Raw genomic sequence first — 21,107 nt, forward strand, 5'->3', positions numbered from 1 at the left:
TAAATACATAAATAAATAATTATAAAAAAAAAAGACCGGGCCAACTTTCAAAGAAATCGATGCATGTATTTATGCATGTATTTATTAAGGCTGAACCTTTTATTGTGAGGGAGACATTTTTGTTTTCATGAAACAGCATTTCCAGCAGACCCACACAAAGCAAAAAAAAAAATAAATAAAATGTAGGCCAAAAAAAATACATTTCATTAATACAGTACATAAAAGTCTATCTACAACATTTCCCCATTTCAAAGGGAAACTGCAGCTTAATACTGGAATAGCATCAATAAAGCAGCTTTTCCTACTCTGTGAATCACAGTTATAAAGTGTGACAGAGAGCTGACACACGCACACACTGTATGACATGTCCTTAAATAGCCTACTGCACACTGCTGACTGTCTAGCATGTAAAGCAGGATGTGTTAATGAACAGGATCAGCAATTAAAGTCTTGCCAACATTTAAGGGGGACAGCTGCCAGGGGTGTGAGACACATGTCAGCCATACTGAGCTGTTATGAGAAGAAAATAACTTCCTGATGGCTCTAAATGAGATAAAAACAAGCAGAAAATAAATACAGTATCCTACCTAAGTGAGTACATCTCTTATTTTAGCTTTTCGGGAGACAACACTAAAGTTATGCTACTTTGATTCAATGTACAGCTTGTATAACAGGGTAAATTTGTTGTCTCCCAAAAAAGCAACTAATAATGTCTAAACACATTGTAAACACACCCCTCAACTAGTTCCATTCATATCTTTCAGGCCGCACTCACTTTGTTCAGTTAAAATCATTCACATCTCATTCAGTTCCCGTCTCTTCAGGTGTTCCCCAGGGCTCAGTCCTGGGACCCTTGTTGTTCATCATTTACCTTCTCCCCCTTGGTTATATATTTTGCAACCATCATATTCAGGTTCACTGCTATGCGGATGACACCCAGCTCTATCTCTCCACCAAACCTAATGCTACACTTTCAACTTCATCCCTCACTCATTGTCTCTGTGAGATAAAACATTGGTTCACCTTAAACTTTCTTAAATTAAATTGTAATAAAACTGAACTTATTTTAACTGGCACTTAATCAATACTAACTAAACTGCATAACTTCTCCATTTTAGTTGATAACTTCTCCATCTTTTCCTCCCCTCAAGTCCAGAGTCTGGGTGTCATTCTCGACAGCACCCTCTCCTTCACCTCCATCCATCTTCGAAATATTAATAGTCTACGTCCTTCTCTTACTCCTCACACCACTGCTGTTCTGGTCCACTGTTTGGTCACCTCTCATTTACAATACTGTAATTCTCTTCTCTTTGGCCTACCACAGAAAATCCTTCATAAATTACAACTGGTTCAAAACTCAGCCGGCCACATCATCACACGGACCCTCTCAATCCATGATATTACTCCTGTTCTACAACAGCTCCATTGGCTTCCCATCCCATATTGCATCATCTACTAAATACTTCTCCATACCTTTAAAGTTGTCCACAACCTCGCCCCTCCATATCTTTCAGACCTTCTCCACATTGTGACATCTGGCCGTACCCTCAGATCCTCTTTTATTCATCACACTGTCCTCCCTGTCCGTCTTGTTACTATGGGGAGCAGAGCATACAGCCGCTCTGCTCCCCAGTTCCTTATTAACACCTAATCTCTGTAACACAGATTAATTACTATATTTCAAAACCAAACTCAGAACTCATCTGTTTAAAGTAGTCTATGCACTATGATTGCAACTGCTCTGTTTTCATTTTGTACTTTATTTACTGCGTGACAACATCACAGAGCTGTTGGATGTGAGAGATCTTACTCACCTCCACCTTCTTGTTAGATGCTCAATAGGGAAACATGCATGGCCAGCACATCCCCTTTACCCTCTGTCTCTTTAGCAAGGCAGTAGTTGTCTTGGAGGTGTGTTTGAGGTCATTATCACATTGAAGTACTGTCCTGTGGCCCAGTTTTTAAAGGGAGGATCATACTCTGCTTCAGTATGTCACAGTACATGTTGACAGTCATGGGTCCCCCGATGAACTGTAGCTCGTCGCAGCAAGCAGCACTCATGTAGCCCTGAGCCATGACAATCCCATCACCATGCTTTGATGTAGGGAAAACACACTTGTCTTTGAACTCCTCCCCTGGTTGCCAAGTAAGTTAATCTTGGTCTCATCAGTCTAAAGGACCTGGTTCCAGTAATGCATTTCCTTAGTCTACTTGCCTTCAGTAAACTGTTTATAGGCTCCCGTGTGCATTATATTTAGAAGAGGCTTCCTTCTGTAATGACGGCCATGCAGACCAATTTGATTTACTCTTTGATGTATTGTCTGAGTACTAAGAAAGGCTGACTCACCACCCCGTCAACATTCATACTTCTATTTTCAAAAGACCACCTCTAGATATGTTTACTTAACTTCTTTGGTTGACCATGGTGAAGCCTGTTCTGAGTGGAACCTGTCCTGTAAAACCACTCTATGGTCTTGACCACCATGCTGCAGCACTGTTTCAGGGTGTTGGCAGTCTTCTAGGCCATGTTTCTAATCATTTAGGCCATGTAGGGCAAAACCTTTTTTTCAAATCCTCAGAGAGTTATTTGCCATGAGGCACCATGTTGAAATTCCAGTGACCAGTATGAAAGAGTGTGAGAGTGAAACGCCAAATTTAACACACCTACCCCCCATACACACATGAACCCTTTTAATACTAATGAGTCACATGACACTGAGGAAGAAAAAATGGCTTAATGGGCACAATCTGGACAGTTTTACTTAGGGGTGTACTCATCTTTGTTGACAATGGTTTAGACATTAATGCCTGTGTGTTGAGTTATTTTAACCACATGCATTGCATGCTGACAGTGGTCAGAGGGCTGCTGATGTATGACAGCCCCAGGGCAGCTGTGGCTACTAACATGGTTCACCGCCGTCAGGGTGTGAATGAGTGAATGACTGTAGTGTAGTAAAAAGTGCTATGGGGTCGACAGACTAGTTAAAGCGCTATACAAGTACAAGCCATTTACATTGTGTCAACATGCCATATCTTCTGTGTTGTCCCATTAAAAAAAAGGCATAATAAGATATTGTCAAAAAAATGTGAGTGGTATACTCACTTTTGGTCTAAAGTATTTCCGCTTCCCTTGAACTTTTTTTTGTAATTTTGTCATGTTACAACCACAAACTTCAATGTGTTTCATTTGGATTTTATGTCATATGTATGAGGGGCATACATATAACATAACCTTACATGTTGTGCAGGGGGAGCATTAGAAGTATAGCGGACATTTGCTCCGGAAATGTAGGTAAGAAATGCCTGAGTCACTTTTTGAATGAATGCATGCTCAAAACCATTCTACCTGCTTTTCAGCTTGTAACACAGTTTGCTTCTTGTGACTCCTCACTAAGTATACGGTAAGATCAGTGAAGATACAATGAAAGGCTGAAACCGGAGCTCACTGAATATGTAAAGACTGTAAGGACGCAGCCAGCAAGAAGAACCCAGCAAGGAATGTGCACACACATTGGCATTAGTGAGTGCGTCACAATGATTGGCATATGGGACAAATAAGATCATCATCAAAAACAAATAGGACAAATAAGATCATCATCAAAAGATTGCCCACAATACCTTTAAATAGAGAAGCAGCTGAGAGACCCATTGTAAGGGAGCTGCAAAACTCTATTCATATGGTAAATGGACTGAACTTATATAGCGCTTTTCCAGTCATGCTGACCACCCAAAGCACTGTACACTATAGCCACATTCACCCAGTAACTAACAAGCAAACATTCATACACTGAGCCACAGCTCGGTAGGCAACTTGGGGTTAAACACCTTGCCCAGGGGCACATTGACATGTGGCAAGGGGAAGCTGGAATTGAACCCACAACCTTCCGATTGCCAGACAACTACTCAACCCATCAAACCACAATCACCCATCCATAGGACAACCTTGAATGGTACCCTCCACAAGTCTGGCCTTTATGGAAAAACAGCAAGAAGAAACACCTGTTAAAAGAAAGCTAAAAAAGTCAAATTTGTAGCCGAGCCCCAGCTCAGTTTATGTGGATGTAAACAAGGTCCATGGTGTGGCCATTGCAACTCTCATTTTGTTTCCCCAGAGTCCCTACATTCATCTTGGTGAAAAAAAAGAAGATTAAAAAAATATAACGATTTCCATAATAGGTAATTGATTTGTGACTATATAACAAATTCACTGTCATCCCTATCGACAGAAAACTGACAAGTGAAACTTTATGACAAGTGATGCAAAAAACCTGGATGACTCACACAAGTGCAGACGCTCTAAAAGCCGCTGTCCCTTATCATCCACGGTCAGACATTTGATGGGTTTATCTTAGCTTTTAATCTGTTTCGCCCAAATCCTGTTTATAAGAAAATTAAGCAATTAAAAGGCATTAACCTCTGTCATAAAACTGTTTTTTTCAATGACACTTGAGCACAGCTTGAATCTTTGCACAGAAAAAAAAATATAAAACAAATCACCCAGCGCATAATTCACCTGTCAGTCTCTTGTGGGCTATTTTTTAAGCCAGTAGCTGAACTAAAACATTGTCTCCCAACTTTTTCTGTTTCACACTATGTTACTTGTATTCTTATATAAACTTTTCATTGTTCCTAAATGCAATAAATGGCATGTTACTTTTAATATATTTGCTGCTTTCCAGGTACTCTGGGACTGATCTGCAACATCCAGGCTTGTAGCAGTGGGATGTATTTCTTCTGCTCTCAACTTACATAGATAAAAACTGTTATTTTACTGTGTGGTATCAACACATGATTCATTCAAAAAACCTCAGTGTGCAAACATGAGCAAACTAACTAAGTATATCTTAAGCTTTCAGTGAATACCATAATCCAGCATGCTGCCAGTTTATTGAGAATGCTTTTGATCTATGGAGACTCCCGGGGGAAATGTTAATTGGTAGAACAAAAGGAAGCTCTGCAGTGTTTACCAGTTTGAACTGATTATTGTCATGTTTAGCAGAAGAGGACCTAGGCAGCAACGAGGCAGAAACAGCAAATGGGATTAAAGGTAATATTTAATGAAACAAGAGACTTACAGCAGAACTCGGGAGCACAGGAGAACGTGGAAACACAGGAGGACCAGAATGACCCGACAACGGGGAAACAAACTGAGGCAACTTAAATACACAATGGGGATAATTAAACACAGGTGAGTCCAATCAAACAAGAACACAACTCTGGAGATCCTGACATTACCCCCCTCTTAAGGGCGGATTCCAGACGCCCATCAATGTCCAGGCCAAAAAAACGAAAACAACCCAGCCAGGGTGGGCGGATGGGGGTCTCGGAGGGAGGGAAAAAGGAAAAAAAATCCACACCAAGAACTTGGTTGACTTTAGAGCCGGAGGCATCGCGGTGGACGTCCCCGGCGGCGGAAAAGCAGAGCCAGTGGCGGGCACCACTGTGGGAGACCCCGGTGACAAAGCTGCAGCTCAGCCGGCCGGCGAAACTCTAGAGACCAGCGGCAGGACCTGTGAGCACGGGAAAGCTCACAAGACTCAAAAACGCTGGGAAATTCAGGAAGCTTAGGTACAGTGGAGGCCTCGGATGGCGGCTCGGGTGCGGAGGAGACCTCGGATGGCGGCTCGGGTGCGGAGGAGACCTCGGATGGCGGCTCGGGTGCGGAGGAGACCTCGGATGGCGGCTCGGGTGCGGAGGAGACCTCGGATGGCGGCTCGGGTGCGGAGGAGACCTCGGATGGCGGCTCGGGTGCGGAGGAGACCTCGGATGGCGGCTCGGGTGCGGAGGAGACCTCGGATGGCGGCTCGGGTGCGGAGGAGACCTCGGATGGCGGCTCGGGTGCGGAGGAGACCTCGGATGGCGGCTCGGGTGCGGAGGAGACCTCGGATGGCGGCTCGGGTGCGGAGGAGACCTCGGATGGCGGCTCGGGTGCGGAGGAGACCTCGGATGGCGGCTCGGGTGCGGAGGAGACCTCGGATGGCGGCTCGGGTGCGCTGGGCAGCGGCGGTTCGGGTGCGCTGGGCAGCGGCGGTTCGGGTGCGCTGGGCAGCGGCGGTTCGGGTGCGCTGGGCAGCGGCGGTTCGGGTGCGCTGGGCAGCGGCGGTTCGGGTGCGCTGGGCAGCGGCGGTTCGGGTGCGCTGGGCAGCGGCGGTTCGGGTGCGCTGGGCAGCGGCGCGGAAGGGCGATTCTGCTGGCGGGCGAGGACAGCAACCGTCAGCTGACCAATCCGGCCCGACAGCCCCCGCAGCAGATCTTGAGTGGTCTGAACTGCCTCCCCAAGCGACCGAAGCCGCTCGCGGTGGGAGGAGAGCGTCCTCCCGATTGAGTCCCAAGGATCGGGCTGGTCAGAGCGGTGGCAGACAGGAGGAGCCCCAAAGCAGCTAGGAGGCAGATGCACCAGAGGCTGCCTCCAGAGCTGATTAGGCAGCCCGATTCTTACCAGGCCCGTTGCCTGGCCCTCTCTTGGTCGGGTCATTTCTGTCATGTTTAGCAGAAGAGGACCTAGGCAGCAACGAGGCAGAAACAGCAAATGGGATTAAAGGTAATATTTAATGAAACAAGAGACTTACAGCAGAACTCGGGAGCACAGGAGAACGTGGAAACACAGGAGGACCAGAATGACCCGACAACGGGGAAACAAACTGAGGCAACTTAAATACACAATGGGGATAATTAAACACAGGTGAGTCCAATCAAACAAGAACACAACTCTGGAGATCCTGACAATTATAGATGCTTTTTGCTATCACAGGTTTTTTTTCCAACCCACAACAAATATTTCAAACAATATTTATCTTAATTTATTTTTTTAATTAAAGACTTAGCTAAAATTTCTCGTTATTTTTGTGAAAAAAATAAAATTTTCCCTCAACAATTTCAAATTTTTTTGTATATTGTTTCTATTTTCATTTAGGGGTTATGCTTTGCACAAAAAACAGCAATAAAATAAATAATTATTGTTTTGGTGCCCAGCATTTGCATTGATGATGAGGACAATCTTGGATTTTCTCCACAGCAGTCAATGTAAGCAACTGTTGCAACCCATACAGTAAGAAACCTCTACTAATTTTAGAATGTGTGAACCAGGTCTTGTTCTTGTTGTTCCTCATTTTCTGTTATTCTGACATATATAGTTTGTTTTCATTTCTGTTCATCTGGGCAGGTATGTAGATATAAATGATATATGACATGATCTGAAAGGGAATATATGTGCAGCTCGAAAAATAAAAACTTTAAAAAGTGTTCAGATTTTTTCCATGAACATGGGCAAAAATCTGTTGAAGAAAATCACAAAGAAGCATGGAATGAAGAAGCGAAATGTCAGTGTCACAGTGACTGATTTATTTCGTTTTGCACTATGTTATTTTTCTCCCTGACAAGATGTAAATCTTATTTATTGTCTTTCCTTAAAATATGTCTAATAGAAAGGATGAGTGCTTCACACAGTAAACCTCTTGCAGCAGCTCTGTATCATCCTAAAGCCAAAATTCTGTCACAAGCTCAGGATAGTGGTTGATTCTTTAAAGTTTCCCTCGTAAATTAATTATTCACCCTAATGAAAAATCTTTATTTATTATAAAGTAAAAAAAACAACAACACAGTATCCATAAAGAGGCTGCACGGTGGCCTTTTTTGCCAATGACCACTAGGAACAGGCAACTCCCATGACTCTGAACCAAAAGTATCCACTGCTCTATAAATATGAAAATGGTGCTGACAAAATAAGATTTTATCTTCTTTCCGCTCGCTTTTGCACGCAGGAAATCTATGACAGAAAGTGACCCGCCAGCAATTTTGAAATAATGCTATGCTGATGGGGCTGCACAGTGGGGCAGTGGGTAGCCTTGCAGCGTGAAAGTCCTGGGTTCAAGTCCAACCCTGGGTCTTTCTGCCTGCCTGTGCATGCGTGGGTTCTCTATGGGCACTGGCTTCCTCCCACAGTCCAAAAACATGACTGTTAGGTTAATTGGTTTCTCTAAATTGTCCTTAGGTGTGCGTTGTAATGCCAACTCAGACGTGACGGACTGCATTTCCCATGATGCAATCTGGTCAAAATGGACACCAACTCCCATCATGCAATGCGGCCCAAAATGGCCACCGACCATACCAACGAGATAACGTTACTATGGAAAGAGATAAAACTGGAACACACACGACAATCTCTCTTCTTTTCTGGCACACCGCCAACCTGAGAAGACACACAGCTGTTTCACTCCACTGGGATTACCCACGCACCATGTGCTCGAGTTTCTCGCTGGGCTAAGATTTTTCGAAGCAAACTTTATTCCCTGCTTTGCTGATGCAGGAGGTCGACTTAAAAGGTACTTTTAATTCCCTCTGATCAAAGACTGAGAGCCACCTTATCTCCCAGTGATCTAAAGAGGACCCCGCTTTGTTTGGCCAACAAAGCGTCTGTAAGCCCAGTGGAAGAGACGAAGGAGCCTCCTCATTCTGTCCCCACTTCTGCCCGCTCCTGCCTACCACCTCGCAGTCGAGACGCATTCAGGACGCCGCATTACTCGGAGCGCTCACGGACCCAGCCGGGACAGCCCTGATTCACAAGTAACGGGGTTCTCCCCTTTTATTTCTTTTTCACCCACAGAGTGTTTCAGAAGTGCCTGGGCAGGTGTTAGGGACTTAGTAAATGCCTTTTACTCCAAGGCGGAGTGATTTAACCGTTGAATATCTTTCTTTGTGTGTGCATGCCTTTTTACAATTGATTTTTAGAAACAAAACTGAAGTTTTCTTTGGACCTAAAGAAGAAAGAACTAGAGTCAGCATGCAGCCTTAGTTATTACAACTACAAACAGGTGACCAGGCTTGAAATCTGGGAGTAGTGATGAACTCAGATCTGAACTTTGAAGGACACATAAAGACAGTTACAAAAGCAGCCTTCCATCACCTGAAGAACATCTCCAGGATTACAGGACTGATGGCCCAAACAGATCTAGAGAAACTCATCCATGCATTTCTCTTTAGCCACATTAAGTACTGCAATGGTGTCTTCACAGGTCTGCCCAAAAAATCAATCAGACCACTGCAGCTGATCCAGAATGCTGCTGCTCGTGTCTTCACTAAAACCAGGAAGATAGAGCACACCACCCCAGTTCTAAAGTCCCTATTCTGGCTGCCTGTATCTCAGTGAATAGACTTTAAAATACTTGTGTTAGTTTATAAATCACTGAATGGCTTAGCACCAAAATACATCAGAGAGCTGTTTTTTCAAACAGTTCCTTCAAATCAAGGCTGAAAACCCACCTGTTTAGAGTTGCATTCAGCCCAAATTAACAGGAGCATTGACCAACAGATTTGATGTGTATTGATGTTTTCACTTGATACAATTTAGTGTTTGTTACTGGGGTCACAACCAGTGACTGTTTCAATGTGTTTATGATGTTTTTTTTTTTTTATGTTTTCGTAATGTAAAGTACTTGCTGCTGAAACGTGCTATACAAATAAACTTGACTTGACATGACTGACTGTCCGCTATAGCACTCTCTAGCTTCCTAGGTTACCTATTTGAGTCTCAATTATTTCCAAAAGAAATAATGACAATAGGGGCTGCACAGTTGGTAGTGCTACCGCAGTGGTTAACGCTGTTACCATGCAGCAAGAAGGTCCTGGGTTCAAGTCCTACCCTTGCCATTGGTTTTTCTCCCTGTGCATGTGTAGGTTCTCTCCATGTAAAAAAAAACATGATGGTTAGGTTAATTGGCCTTTCTAAATTCTCCTTAGGTATGAGTGTGTGTGGTTGTTTGTCCTGTTTGTCTCTGTGTTGCCCTGTGATAGACTGGCGACCTGTCCAGGGTGTACCTCACCTCTCACCCATTGAAATGCTGGAGATAGGCACCAGCACCCCTTGTGACCCCACAAGGTATAGAAGTGTTAGGAAATGGATGGATGGATAATAAAAAATCAAGTGTCCTAAAGGTTTGTGGGTTTTATTTGGCAAATCATTCTTTAAAATGTTATTTCCTTAAATAATGTTTTATCTAACTTGGAGTTGCATGGTGAATGGGCTGAACACAAAGGTTGTACTAAATTAGTTAAGCTAATTTAACCTCTTTCTATATTCTTTAAGATGAACTTTGGTTCTTTTAGATCTGCAGTGAACCCATGACTCTCTGAATCATTCTCATAATGGTTTTCAACTATTGCTTTGTTTTCTGTGTACATAGTTCCTTAACTCTTAACTTTGCAACGAATGACGGTGATGAACCCAATATTCAGCAAAACACAGAATTACAAATTAAAAGGTTTATCGAATGGGATGAGTAATGGCAGGTGAGGCAGGCAAGCAGAGCCAGACTTAACATATGACTAATGGCTGATGGAGCAGGCAGACAGGGATGAGCAGGGGGACCAGAGGATGCAGGTAGTGACAGACCAGAACTGACAATGTGGACTTAGGAACCACCAGAACAGACAGAGCAAGTGACTGGAACTCACATGGAAACAGGCAGAACTGCAGCATGTGGACACAGGCAACTTTTTATCAGAAGAGTCCAGCTGGCTGAGCACATAGGAACTGCTAGAGGCAGAGCACATCACACTAGACAATATGAGAAGAGATGTTCTGGCAGGGCTGAGTTGGCTGAGGCAGGTATATATGGACAGGAAAACAGGTGAGCAGAGTTGGAAGTAATTACTGGCAGCAGGTGGAGCTGATCTGTGCTAATTGACTGGTGACTAAGGAGACTAAGCTGATTAGATAGTGTTTGATTCAAGAAAAGTCCGTAAAAATACAAAACAAAACATTAAAAAAACTAAATCATGACAAACTTTGCTTAGTAGTTTGGTTAAGTTTCACTAGCCTAGTAGAAGGGATTTGTTGATTGAAATATAGCGTTAATTCAGATGAACAGCATTATATAATGGTGTTCCCTGGATGTGCAATTTATTTCTGTTAATAAATTTTTCTACGTCACTCATTTATTCCACATTATGTGTGCAGACTTTGCTGTTAGAAGAAATCAAACTAGAAGGGCATACCCTTCTAGTTCTTTATGCACAAAATGACATCTGAGTTTCTAGCTTGATATATATTCAACTTCTTACATTGGGAAAACATTTGCCAAACAGCTCCCCACACACATATTGGTGCACAAAGGCCACATCGCCCAAAAGAATGTCTAATCCATCACACAAGGAAAAAAAAATCCTTTTTCCTTGTGTGACATTTCCTATTGTAGCAAAGTCCACGTGCTACAACAGGAAATGTCAAAAACAAAAGAAACAATCAGCAAAAATATAGATGCTACTATGGCGTTATTCACTACGTTCATCCAGCCCAAGGCTACAAAAAAAATAGTGCCACTATGAGAAGTATCATGTACTTTTTGATAAACCACCGGGACACATATTTGCGGTTCAATGGGGATTTTCATCCTCTCATGAATGGATCTATTTCAACCAACAGATACAGAAATCCATCAGGACTGTTTGAGCGACACAAAAGAATCACATTTCACATTTCAGTCTAATGCGTTCATCGAATGAAACACCTTGGACTAAGCTTTGAAAGAGCTCAGAATTATGGGAAAATGTGGCTATCTAGGCTAACAAGCAAAGTCTAGTATGGTAAAAACATAGAAACCAGTAAAAAAAAAAAGAATATGCTGAAATTACACTGAATTAAAATAAGTATAAATGTGAATGGTGTTAATAATGCATGACTGTAATGGCTCATACTATTAAGTCTAGTATGGCTCAGTCTAGCCTTCATAATTATAACCCAGACTGGAAAGAAAAATTAAAATCTAGTCTCAAACTTCTGCATCTCTAACAGAAAATAAGAGCTGTAAGGAGAGGAGCTGAAAGCTGTGCCTCTCATTCTACTTACAGATCCAGCAGGAACCACAGGTAAACATGCAGCATCAGAACAAAATCCTCTGTGACAAGCTTTTTTAGATAAAAGAAAGATTTGTACATTGTATTTAAAATTTAAGATCCATTATTTATATAAAAATTTCAAACATAACTACAGATTAAAAATGTTTGATTTCATTAAAAGGTAATTTTTTACTGACGTATAGTTAAAACTATAACAATATCATCTATGCCACTTTTGATTAGTAGCCTGACAGAATTATTGAACTGTTATTTTTGTTACTATATTTTTTTCCTGCACATCATGATAATAAAGAAAAACAGATTAATGTTTATGATTTTCCTTTTTTGCATGCAGTTGTTTGAACATGAGTAGACGTTCACGGATTTCAGCAGGACAAGAGTGAAAGCATTTACATGTTCAGGTTACAGACAAAACGTCAATACTTTCTGGATTGCACAGGATCAGTCACTATCTTTGAAACTATAACAACAATGTAATCTCCTTTAAAGGGAAAGGTTTCTCAGCAAAGAAACCCTACAGGATAAGGAATATACAGTAACCATCAGTTTGAGAGAAAAAAGAAAAAAAAAACAGTCCCGTCCATGACAAAGACCTCCTTGCTATTTACAGCATGTCAGTAATCTCTGTTTGGTACATTCTGGAATCATCATTGCTATCTTGTTGCCACCCCCCATGCTGTAAATAACATAATAGGAAAAATGTCCCTTCTATATGCCTTGAGTGCACAACAGATGGAATCAGGCAGCAGAACCTTTGATCACATTTCTTTTTGTGTCCCATGATAATACAAAGGAAGAGTAACAGACTTGAAGAGTAATTGGGAGGAAAAGCAATACAAGAGAAAACCCTGTCATCACCATCCTCTGTATAAGCGAGGGGAGAGCTAATGGACAGCCGGACTTAATAGCCAATAAATGCACTTTAGACCTGACACTAAAGTCTTAAAATGAATGGAGTGTTTGAAGAATGTGTGGTCTGTCCCTCAAGTGTCATTAAAACACGGGACCTCTTGGTTATAAGCTCACTATCTAGGTCAAATAACTCCCCATATTGTGATCATGTTGTCGGAGGATTAGCGGCACAGATAGCAGCCCAATTTTCTTCATCTAAGGTGGCTCAGAGTTCAGAGCTAAGGTCTGCTGCATCACTATTCTAAAGAGAATAAAAAAGCTCAGCTTTAATGAATATTCAGGTATCGTCTACATGTTTTAGTTAATTTTCCTGCATTCATGAATCTTTTTTTTTTCCAGCAGCAAATATCTTTGTTTAATTAGAAGTCATTGTATATGCCTTAGCACCAGACAGAACCCCGAAGCAACTTATAAGCATAATGCTGCTGGAGAGGTTTGTAGAGATTCAAGCTGATATGGTTCACGCCTGCTTTGAGTTCTGGATAAGAATACAACTACACTTCTCCTTCTGTAACTATAAGCATAGCTTGCAAGGGAAGCAAAAAGTAGACTACTAAAAAAGAAAAAAACAAACTAAATAGATTTTATTGCAAGCTGTGTGTGCAATCTCTGAAGTCAAGTCACAGCAAATGATGTTGGAACTTTACGTTACATTTTACATATTATCCTACTTATGGGCTTGAGCTCTAAAGAGTTTTTTTTTTTTTCATTTTAAGTTGACTGGTAACTATTTTCGGTTTCTTAAAATGCTGTGCAGCAAATCCAAAAGACATGTTGATTCAAATGCTTCTGTCGTCTTCACCTTACCAGATCGTCGTCCTTTCCCATGCACCTATGAAGTACGTGAAGTTGTGCTTCACGTACTTCATGGAACTTTTTGATCTTTCTGAATCAACAAGGCCTAAACAATTTGATAGCTTTATATACAAGTACATCAAAAAAAATTTAGTAAAAGTGCAATATTTGTTTGCCAGTCATTCCAGAAAGTGAAATGGTTATTTTATAGAGATGCGATAAACACTTTTATTTCTTGTTATTTTGATGATTAGGGCTAACAGGTAAAGGAAACCAAAAATTCAGTGTTTCAGAAAATTACAATATCAAATTGGACCGGATCAGAAAAGGGTATTTTTAAAGCCATACCAAGGGTCTGTCTTAATTCAGGGGCTAGATCCTTTGAAGGACCCAAATACATGGCCAGGGTTCTTCATCAACCACGAAAAGGAGAAGACCAGAGGAGATTGGCTTTTGAATTGGGACGGTGTAGCCTCCACCAGCTGTCCCCGCCCTTACCTTAGCGTTGCTCATGTTGCCGAGCAACTGAGACAGCGCAAAGCAGTTGTGAAGCTAAACAAACTGAACCCGAAACTTAATCCTGTTGTCTCCACTGTAAATAACTGTACATGGTTTTTATTATTCATTATGGCCTACAAACTTTTATTTAAAATGTTGCTTTATATTTTATTATGAGCCAAGTGTTTCATTTTATGTTGAAATATACCACTTAAAATTCATTGATGACAAATACCATTTGTGTGGTTTAGTAAAACATTTTCCAACGTAAACACCAGCCCTCTAACTTTCTGAGCAAAGCTTAACATAGTTTATTTGTAGAGAATAATAATAATGAACTAACCAAACATTGACTTTAGATATCTGAATTATTTCTCATAGCTGAAAGCAATGTGCCGGAGGAAAGGCGTTCACTCTCGGGATGGAAACCCAGATTGCTTTGATGGCAGCCTCCAAGTCATCTGCCTTGTTGGGTCTGGTGTCTCTCATCTTCCTCTTAACAACAGCCCACAGATTTTCTGTGGGGTTCAGGTCATGGGACTCTGCTGACCAATCAATAACAAGAATACCATGGTCACTGAACCAGCTTTTGGTACCTTTGGTAGTATGGGCAGGTGTCAAGTCCTGCTGGAAAATAAAATAAGCATCTCAATACAGCTTGTCTGCAGAGGGAAGCATGAACTGCGCTAGAATTTCCTGGTAGATGGCTGCATTGAATGTGGACACACTGTACCAGAACCAAAAGATGACATGGTACTAGAGTATAGATCGGGCTTAGTAAATCCAGTCTGACCCGCTGGCCTAAAGCCCGACCTGAGTCTAACCAATACACTTGAATTTTGGGGCTGAGCCCAAAGAAACCCCAACATGAATAAATATTTTTTTTAAGGCATTTCTGCTACTAGGCGCAGGCTGTAAGTGTGGCGCGCACCACTGAACTGACTGTGCATGCAAGGAACACTAGGTTAAGCCACACTCAGTCAGCACAGTGTACTCCACAGCGAGCACCAGCCAAAGGGCAGGTCTGGCCCAGATGTGCGTGCCGTGCAGGTCAGGCGCAGCGTGTAGCAGAGCAGACACAGATATGCTCCCTGCTTCTGCAGCTGCAGGATGGGTTAATCAAGTGTGATGTGGATGAGAAAAATGTTAACAGAACGTGTGAACTGCATTTCTCATGTCTAATTACCTGCTGTTACTCTGCCCGACTTTTTTGTCTTTTCACAACAGAATAGACAACAACTAAAGTACTAGTCCTCTATCTTATAATCAGTGTAACCACATTACAATTAAATAAACAAAGCTTGTATTTCATGAGAGAGAAAAAAACAATCTTAGAGCCCGACCCGCACCCAACCGTCTTGCATTACATCAAAGCCCAACCTGGCCCGAATTTCGGGTTGGGCTCAGGTATAAAATCTACATATACGTGGTACCCCAAACCATGTCTTACTCTGGAAACTTCACACTGGACCTCAATCAACATTTATTCTGTCCCTCGCCAAACTGGGACCTTGATTTTCAAATTAAATGCAGAATTGACTTTCATCTGAAAATAGGACTTTAGACCATTGAGTAACGGTGTAATGATTTGTGCTGGTGAACCCGGTATTCAGCCAGATACAGAGCTACGTTATTAGAAAGTTTATTGCAGAATGTGAATAGTGGCAGATGAGGCAGGTAGGCAGTAATGGGTAGAAGAACAGAGGATGCAGGTGGGGTGAATGACAGAACCAAACAGACCAGGGGTTGCAGACAGTGGCAGGCCAGAATCAATGATTAAGGCTGGAGCTGACCAGAACAGATGGTGCAGACCGAGGAACCACCAGAACGGGCAAAGCGAGCAACAGGAACTCACAGGGAAACGGGCAGACTTGTGCAGCAGATAGACACGGGCAGCTTTCATCAGTGAAGGCTGAGGTTAGTCTTCCATATAACGTAGAAAAGATTCCTGGATCAATGTGTGCTTCTGTGATTTTTTTGTCTCTCTTGTGTCTCTGTCTTCTCTATCCCCCAGTCAGTCGAGGCAGATAACCGTTCACACCAAGCCTGGGTTCGGCTGGAGGTTTTTCCTTCCCGTTAGAGGGGAGTTTTTCTCTCCACTGTCACTTCACGCTTGCTCACTATGAGGGATTGCTGCAAAGCTATCGACAATGCAGACAATGTGGCTCTACACTCTTTCATGAGTGACTGCTGCTTGTCAAGACTTTCCTTTCCTTAGATAGGAAACCTTTGGACCAATCTGTATAATCTGATTGAATTTGACTTTGAAAAGTGCCTTGAGATGACATGTATCATGAAATGGCACTATACAAATAAAATTTAATCTGAAACACAAACAAAACAGAAAAATCTAGCTAGCGGGGAACACAGAAACTGGTAGAGACACAGTAGACTTAGACTTAGACAACTTTATTGTCATTTTGTATGCACAAAGTGCGTATGGAACGAAATTTCGTTGGCATAGAGCTTGAAAAAAAATCACAGTTAATTGCAGCAAGTTTCAGGATAAAGATGCAGCAGCAATTTGTGTAAACAATTGAAATGGCTTCAGCAGTACTAGCAGTTCATTGTTTTGTTTTTGCTTGTTTTGTAAACCGTTCAACTTCTGTAGACAGTATAGAACCTGAAGTCCCTTCTTGCACACATACCCACACTGTTCTAACTTAGTTTGAATTAATTACCCTATCAATGTATTTGTATGATTGCACTTGTCCAGTGGTTTGCCCATTATTTATGGTCAACTCAGTGGTATCGATGACTTTTCAAAAAATAAAAAGCAATGGTCCTTTGTGTTTAAGATGTTGATTTCGAAATGTGAGTCTTCACCCGACCTAAGGAAAGAGTCGACAACTGGACCCTGGGAGCTCTTATTGCCTCGGAGCTGACTCACAACTACAGTCGTCAGCACACTTAATAATCAAGTGGTCTTTGAAAGTGCTCCGGCATATGTTCATGTACGAAGTGAGCAGCAGGCGTGAGAGCACACAGCTTCGCGGTGAGCCAACTGAAAAGCACACTTTTCCAGATAAAAGCCCATTAACTTAGGCTATGTTTCATATTTGCTAAAAAAAAAAATAATCTAAATTTCAGTATAGTAAATTTAAACTTTGGTTAAATCAAGCATGTTCAAAGTGTGGCTCCTCTACTGATTATGTGCACCCCCACGTTGGTGCTCCAAAATCAGCATGGATTTAATAAATTAACATTTGCTAAAGACAGAAAATATTTTTAACTAAAGACTGAGCCAAATCCCATTCTTATATTGCGGAGAATACAGTTACAAGCTGGATGACCATCTTTTAGAATGATGTGCAATGAGCCTTTTAAAGTTGTGGAAAGTCAACGAATAGGAGACAAACCTGACAAAAACTTTCTTATGCTTAAGAATCTGGTTCAATGTTGTCAGAACTTGTCCTCCTCTCCCTTTTTGTTTTTTTGTTTTTTGGGGGGGGGGGAGGTAAACAAACTTCATTTGATCAAGAGACAACACTGTGGTCTTTATAATCTGTAAATCACTGACTTTCCAAGGGCTTTCATAATTGTAGGTCTGGGTCATTAATCTTAAATTGTTTAACGTTAAAAGAATTAGTTAGTTTTAGAACAAAGGCAATCACAGCATGTTTACAGGTTTTGAGAACAAGGTGTAGTTGTATGAACCATTACATAATTACGTGAAAAATGGGATCCAGTTCCTTCGAGCAAGGGTCTCTGTCACTCTGTCACTCAGTTTCCCACTCATCTCTTGCATTTTAATATGTTATTTCATTGAACATATTAAAATGGTTATAAAACCAGTTAGGAGCATTGGCAAACTAAGTATCTAACCTGGAGCCACTTAAAATATTTGCTGTGCCATTTTTTCAGGGTTTTGGGATGCCAGCAAAAGTCTTCATGCTGTAACAGGCTGATGCCAGGTTACTGGAAGCCACTGTTTCCTTTTAGTGCTGCCTCTGCTTTACTTCTCTTTACAGATCCAGTCATGCAGCTATCTTGTAGTTCTTGTGTGAATTGTTTAGATAGCTGGTTATTTTCCAGAACAGGAAGACTGAACAGATTTTGTAAATATATATATATATATATATATATATATATATATATATATATATATATATATATATATATATATATATATATATATATATATTATTTTATTTTTTTTATTATTATTTTTTTTTTGGTATGGTATATCCCCCTAACTGCGTTGCGGATTATGAGATTACAGATGCTGGAGCTCCAGAAAGCAGTTAACGGAAACAACAGATAAACCACGGACACTGGAGACACAGAGGCTGATAAACTTAGATTGGACAGAATGACAAAGGGTAAATAGGTCAGCTTGGTCACGTCAACAATATAGTATGATATTCTCCACCAATGTGATGCAAGGAACACAGATGTCATACTGTACATCCCCTTGTAGGGGTGTACACAATTGGTCCTACATAACGCTTGTGTGAGTAATGAAGGACACTTTCTCTCACGTACAGAATTCTACCCGTCTCGCATTGTTTTGTATACTTGTTGTGTAAACATCCCTCTGCCTTGTTAGATTAAATTTATTAAAGTATAGTTTCTGTTTCAGGAGTCTTTTTATTACTGCAAAAGTCTCAGAAGTCTGCAATAGAGAAGACCACATTTTTCAGGTAAAGAACCTGGTAGAACTGCAATAGGATACGGTTAATTTCTAACAATTGGGTATAAGCGTATCTCTGCAGAAAGCAGCATATGAGTGTGAGCACAATGTGTCTAATAAATCAAGTCCACATAAAATGATTTACCTTGCTGTAAGGCGTCCTCAAGAAGCTGAGAAATGTATTCAGCATCCACGTGTATTCACCCACGTCTTTTATCCTGTCAGTTGACCCACAGCTTTGTTTTTTTTTGTTTTGTTTTATTTGTTTTTTGTCTGTTTACTGCAATGTGTGCAATATTATTTGCAAAATCAAATTACTTTGTCAACCAAGTCATTGTTCATTGCCAAGGGCCTGTGAGTGGGCTTTACTGTAGTGACATGCAAATAATTTTTAACTATCGGCACCAAAAACACTAAAAGCCACAGAGTCCAAAACTGTAGATCTGCACTTGCATGAACCTTATTTTTGATGCCCGTGGGATTTGGAGGATGGAATTTCTGAGCTTGCTTCAGTATGATGGGTTTTAACACTTTTGTGTTGTATTGATTTGGTGATAAAAGTCACACAGAGCTTACATTATATTCTCCTGAAGCTAGGTCAAAAAGAAGAGTTAGGGACAGAAATGTTTTCTCACTTAAAAAAAAAGGGGGGGGGGGGGGTTTTGGGACAGTGAAACTCTTTATACTGCTGTGATTTTTGTCCTCCTGCGAGGCAAAAAAAACCCTGTTAAATGACTCTTAATCTCAGCAGCAGGCTTAGAGCTGCAGGCTACTTCTCCACAGTCCACCCCCTCCAAGGACTCAGCGTCATCGATTTGAGGGGGGGGGGGGGGGGGGGGGTGGCATTGCATTTAGATGGAGACAGAAACCGTTCAACTTCAGCTGCACGGGCAAACAAGATTCACAGAGGGGACAAATTTTCTCAGGGGTGCATCCTATCTGCTGGGTGTGGCCATTTTTCTCTGCAGATATCCCATATTATTAGGTTTCAGTGCTGTCCTGAGCTCATCTAATCAGGATAATATATCCATCAGGACAGAGAGCTGGCTTTTAACAATATTATGACCTGTAGCTGTGCCAAAATATTACCGCTGTGCAATCATCAGGGAAGACATTAAAAGAAAATAGATTTATGGTCCGGTTTCCTGGTGCCACAGTCAGCAAGTCTAAATCCAGAGAAGGTAAACAGCACAAAAAAAAAAGAAAAAGAAAAAAAGACATCAGACACAAGCTCACACTGGTCTTTCCATGTGAGAATTTGTGCAGAATATTTCCCTTTTGTCATGTTTGCTGGGTCCTGCCGTGGGGTTGATGCGGTTGCAGCAGACCACGCTCCACCAGTGCCCCCCACAGTAATTGTGAGGTACTGCATCCCAATGCTAAGATTTCAAGGGTACGAGACTGAATAAGAGAAGAGGAAGTAAATCTAAACAGCGATAAGAGAAATCATTATTACCTTTTTAATGTTTTGTTTATTTGATTAAAAAAACAGCAATCAAAAGGTTTTGTGTAATTTAACTATATTTAGCCACTCTTCACTCTATATGAGTTCATTGTCATACTTTGGTTCAACAAAATATTGGTGACAACTTTCCTCAAGGCAGAGCTACAGAAGATTCAACTGGGACCACTTTGGCTTGGAGGACAGCGTGATCGTCTCGTGGTTGTGGGTTTGAGTCTAGCTTATTCCAGCTTTTCCCCATCACATGCAGATGTGTCCCTGGACAAGACACTTAACCCCCGAGTTGCATATCAGTATGCCATCAGTGTAGAAATGTGTATGTGTTATTGAGTGGTTATTGAGTACACTTACTCTAGTATAAGCGTTTTGAAGCAATATTGTTTTTTTTCACATTTCAAAAGATAAAAACCTTTAATTTTATAATGTATGTTTTAATTAATACTGAAATTACATGAATTATCCCCAATATTCTCCATAACGACTTCATTTTAACATTTTGGCCAGCAGTGCTTTAGTTTTTGAGTTTCTGGCAGAGAACACAATACATTGAATGAGGCAACATTCATTCAAAGTCATACATTGCCAAAATTACATTACCAGAGCTTCACTTTTAACCTGTCCTCCAGCTGAAATAGTTTCTTGATGAAAGTTTAAGTTATCTAGGTATTAATAATTTTTATAATTGTTGAAGTTTATGTGCTCATTTCCTCTGATGTTTAGCTGGTGAATCAGTCAAACAGCTCTCTCTGTTTCCGCCATCTTCTCTGCTCAACATTCACATAAAAAATTTAGTAAGTCCTCCTTACTAACTTTTTTCCCCCTTTAGGAGCCGTCTTAAGGCCTAGGGTGCTTTGAGAATAACTTAACTCATCTTACTGAGGTAAAGGAAAGATTTGTCTAAGAATTTTCAAAATTCTAAGATTTTTTCCTAAAATGACATCACTAAGAGTTACT

General features: G+C 41.2%; 1 protein-coding gene across 1 annotated transcript; it reads right to left on the reverse strand.

Annotated features, from left to right (window-relative positions):
- Positions 1-5,374: 5,374 nt before the first annotated feature.
- LOC118557480 (vegetative cell wall protein gp1-like) lies at positions 5,375-6,484 on the reverse strand. The gene has a single exon (XM_036127587.1). The coding sequence runs from the start codon at positions 6,482-6,484 to the stop codon at positions 5,375-5,377; it is 1,110 nt and encodes a 369-aa protein (XP_035983480.1).
- Positions 6,485-21,107: the final 14,623 nt, after the last annotated feature.

Source organism: Fundulus heteroclitus, chromosome 3 (genome assembly GCF_011125445.2).
Source record: "Fundulus heteroclitus isolate FHET01 chromosome 3, MU-UCD_Fhet_4.1, whole genome shotgun sequence".
Taxonomy (NCBI): Eukaryota; Metazoa; Chordata; class Actinopteri; order Cyprinodontiformes; family Fundulidae; genus Fundulus; species Fundulus heteroclitus.

What these genes read in the sequence shown, in the direction of transcription:
- LOC118557480 (XM_036127587.1), bottom strand. Translation starts at nt 6,484, where the DNA reads ATGACAGAAATGACCCGACCAAGAGAGGGCCAGGCAACGGGCCTGGTA.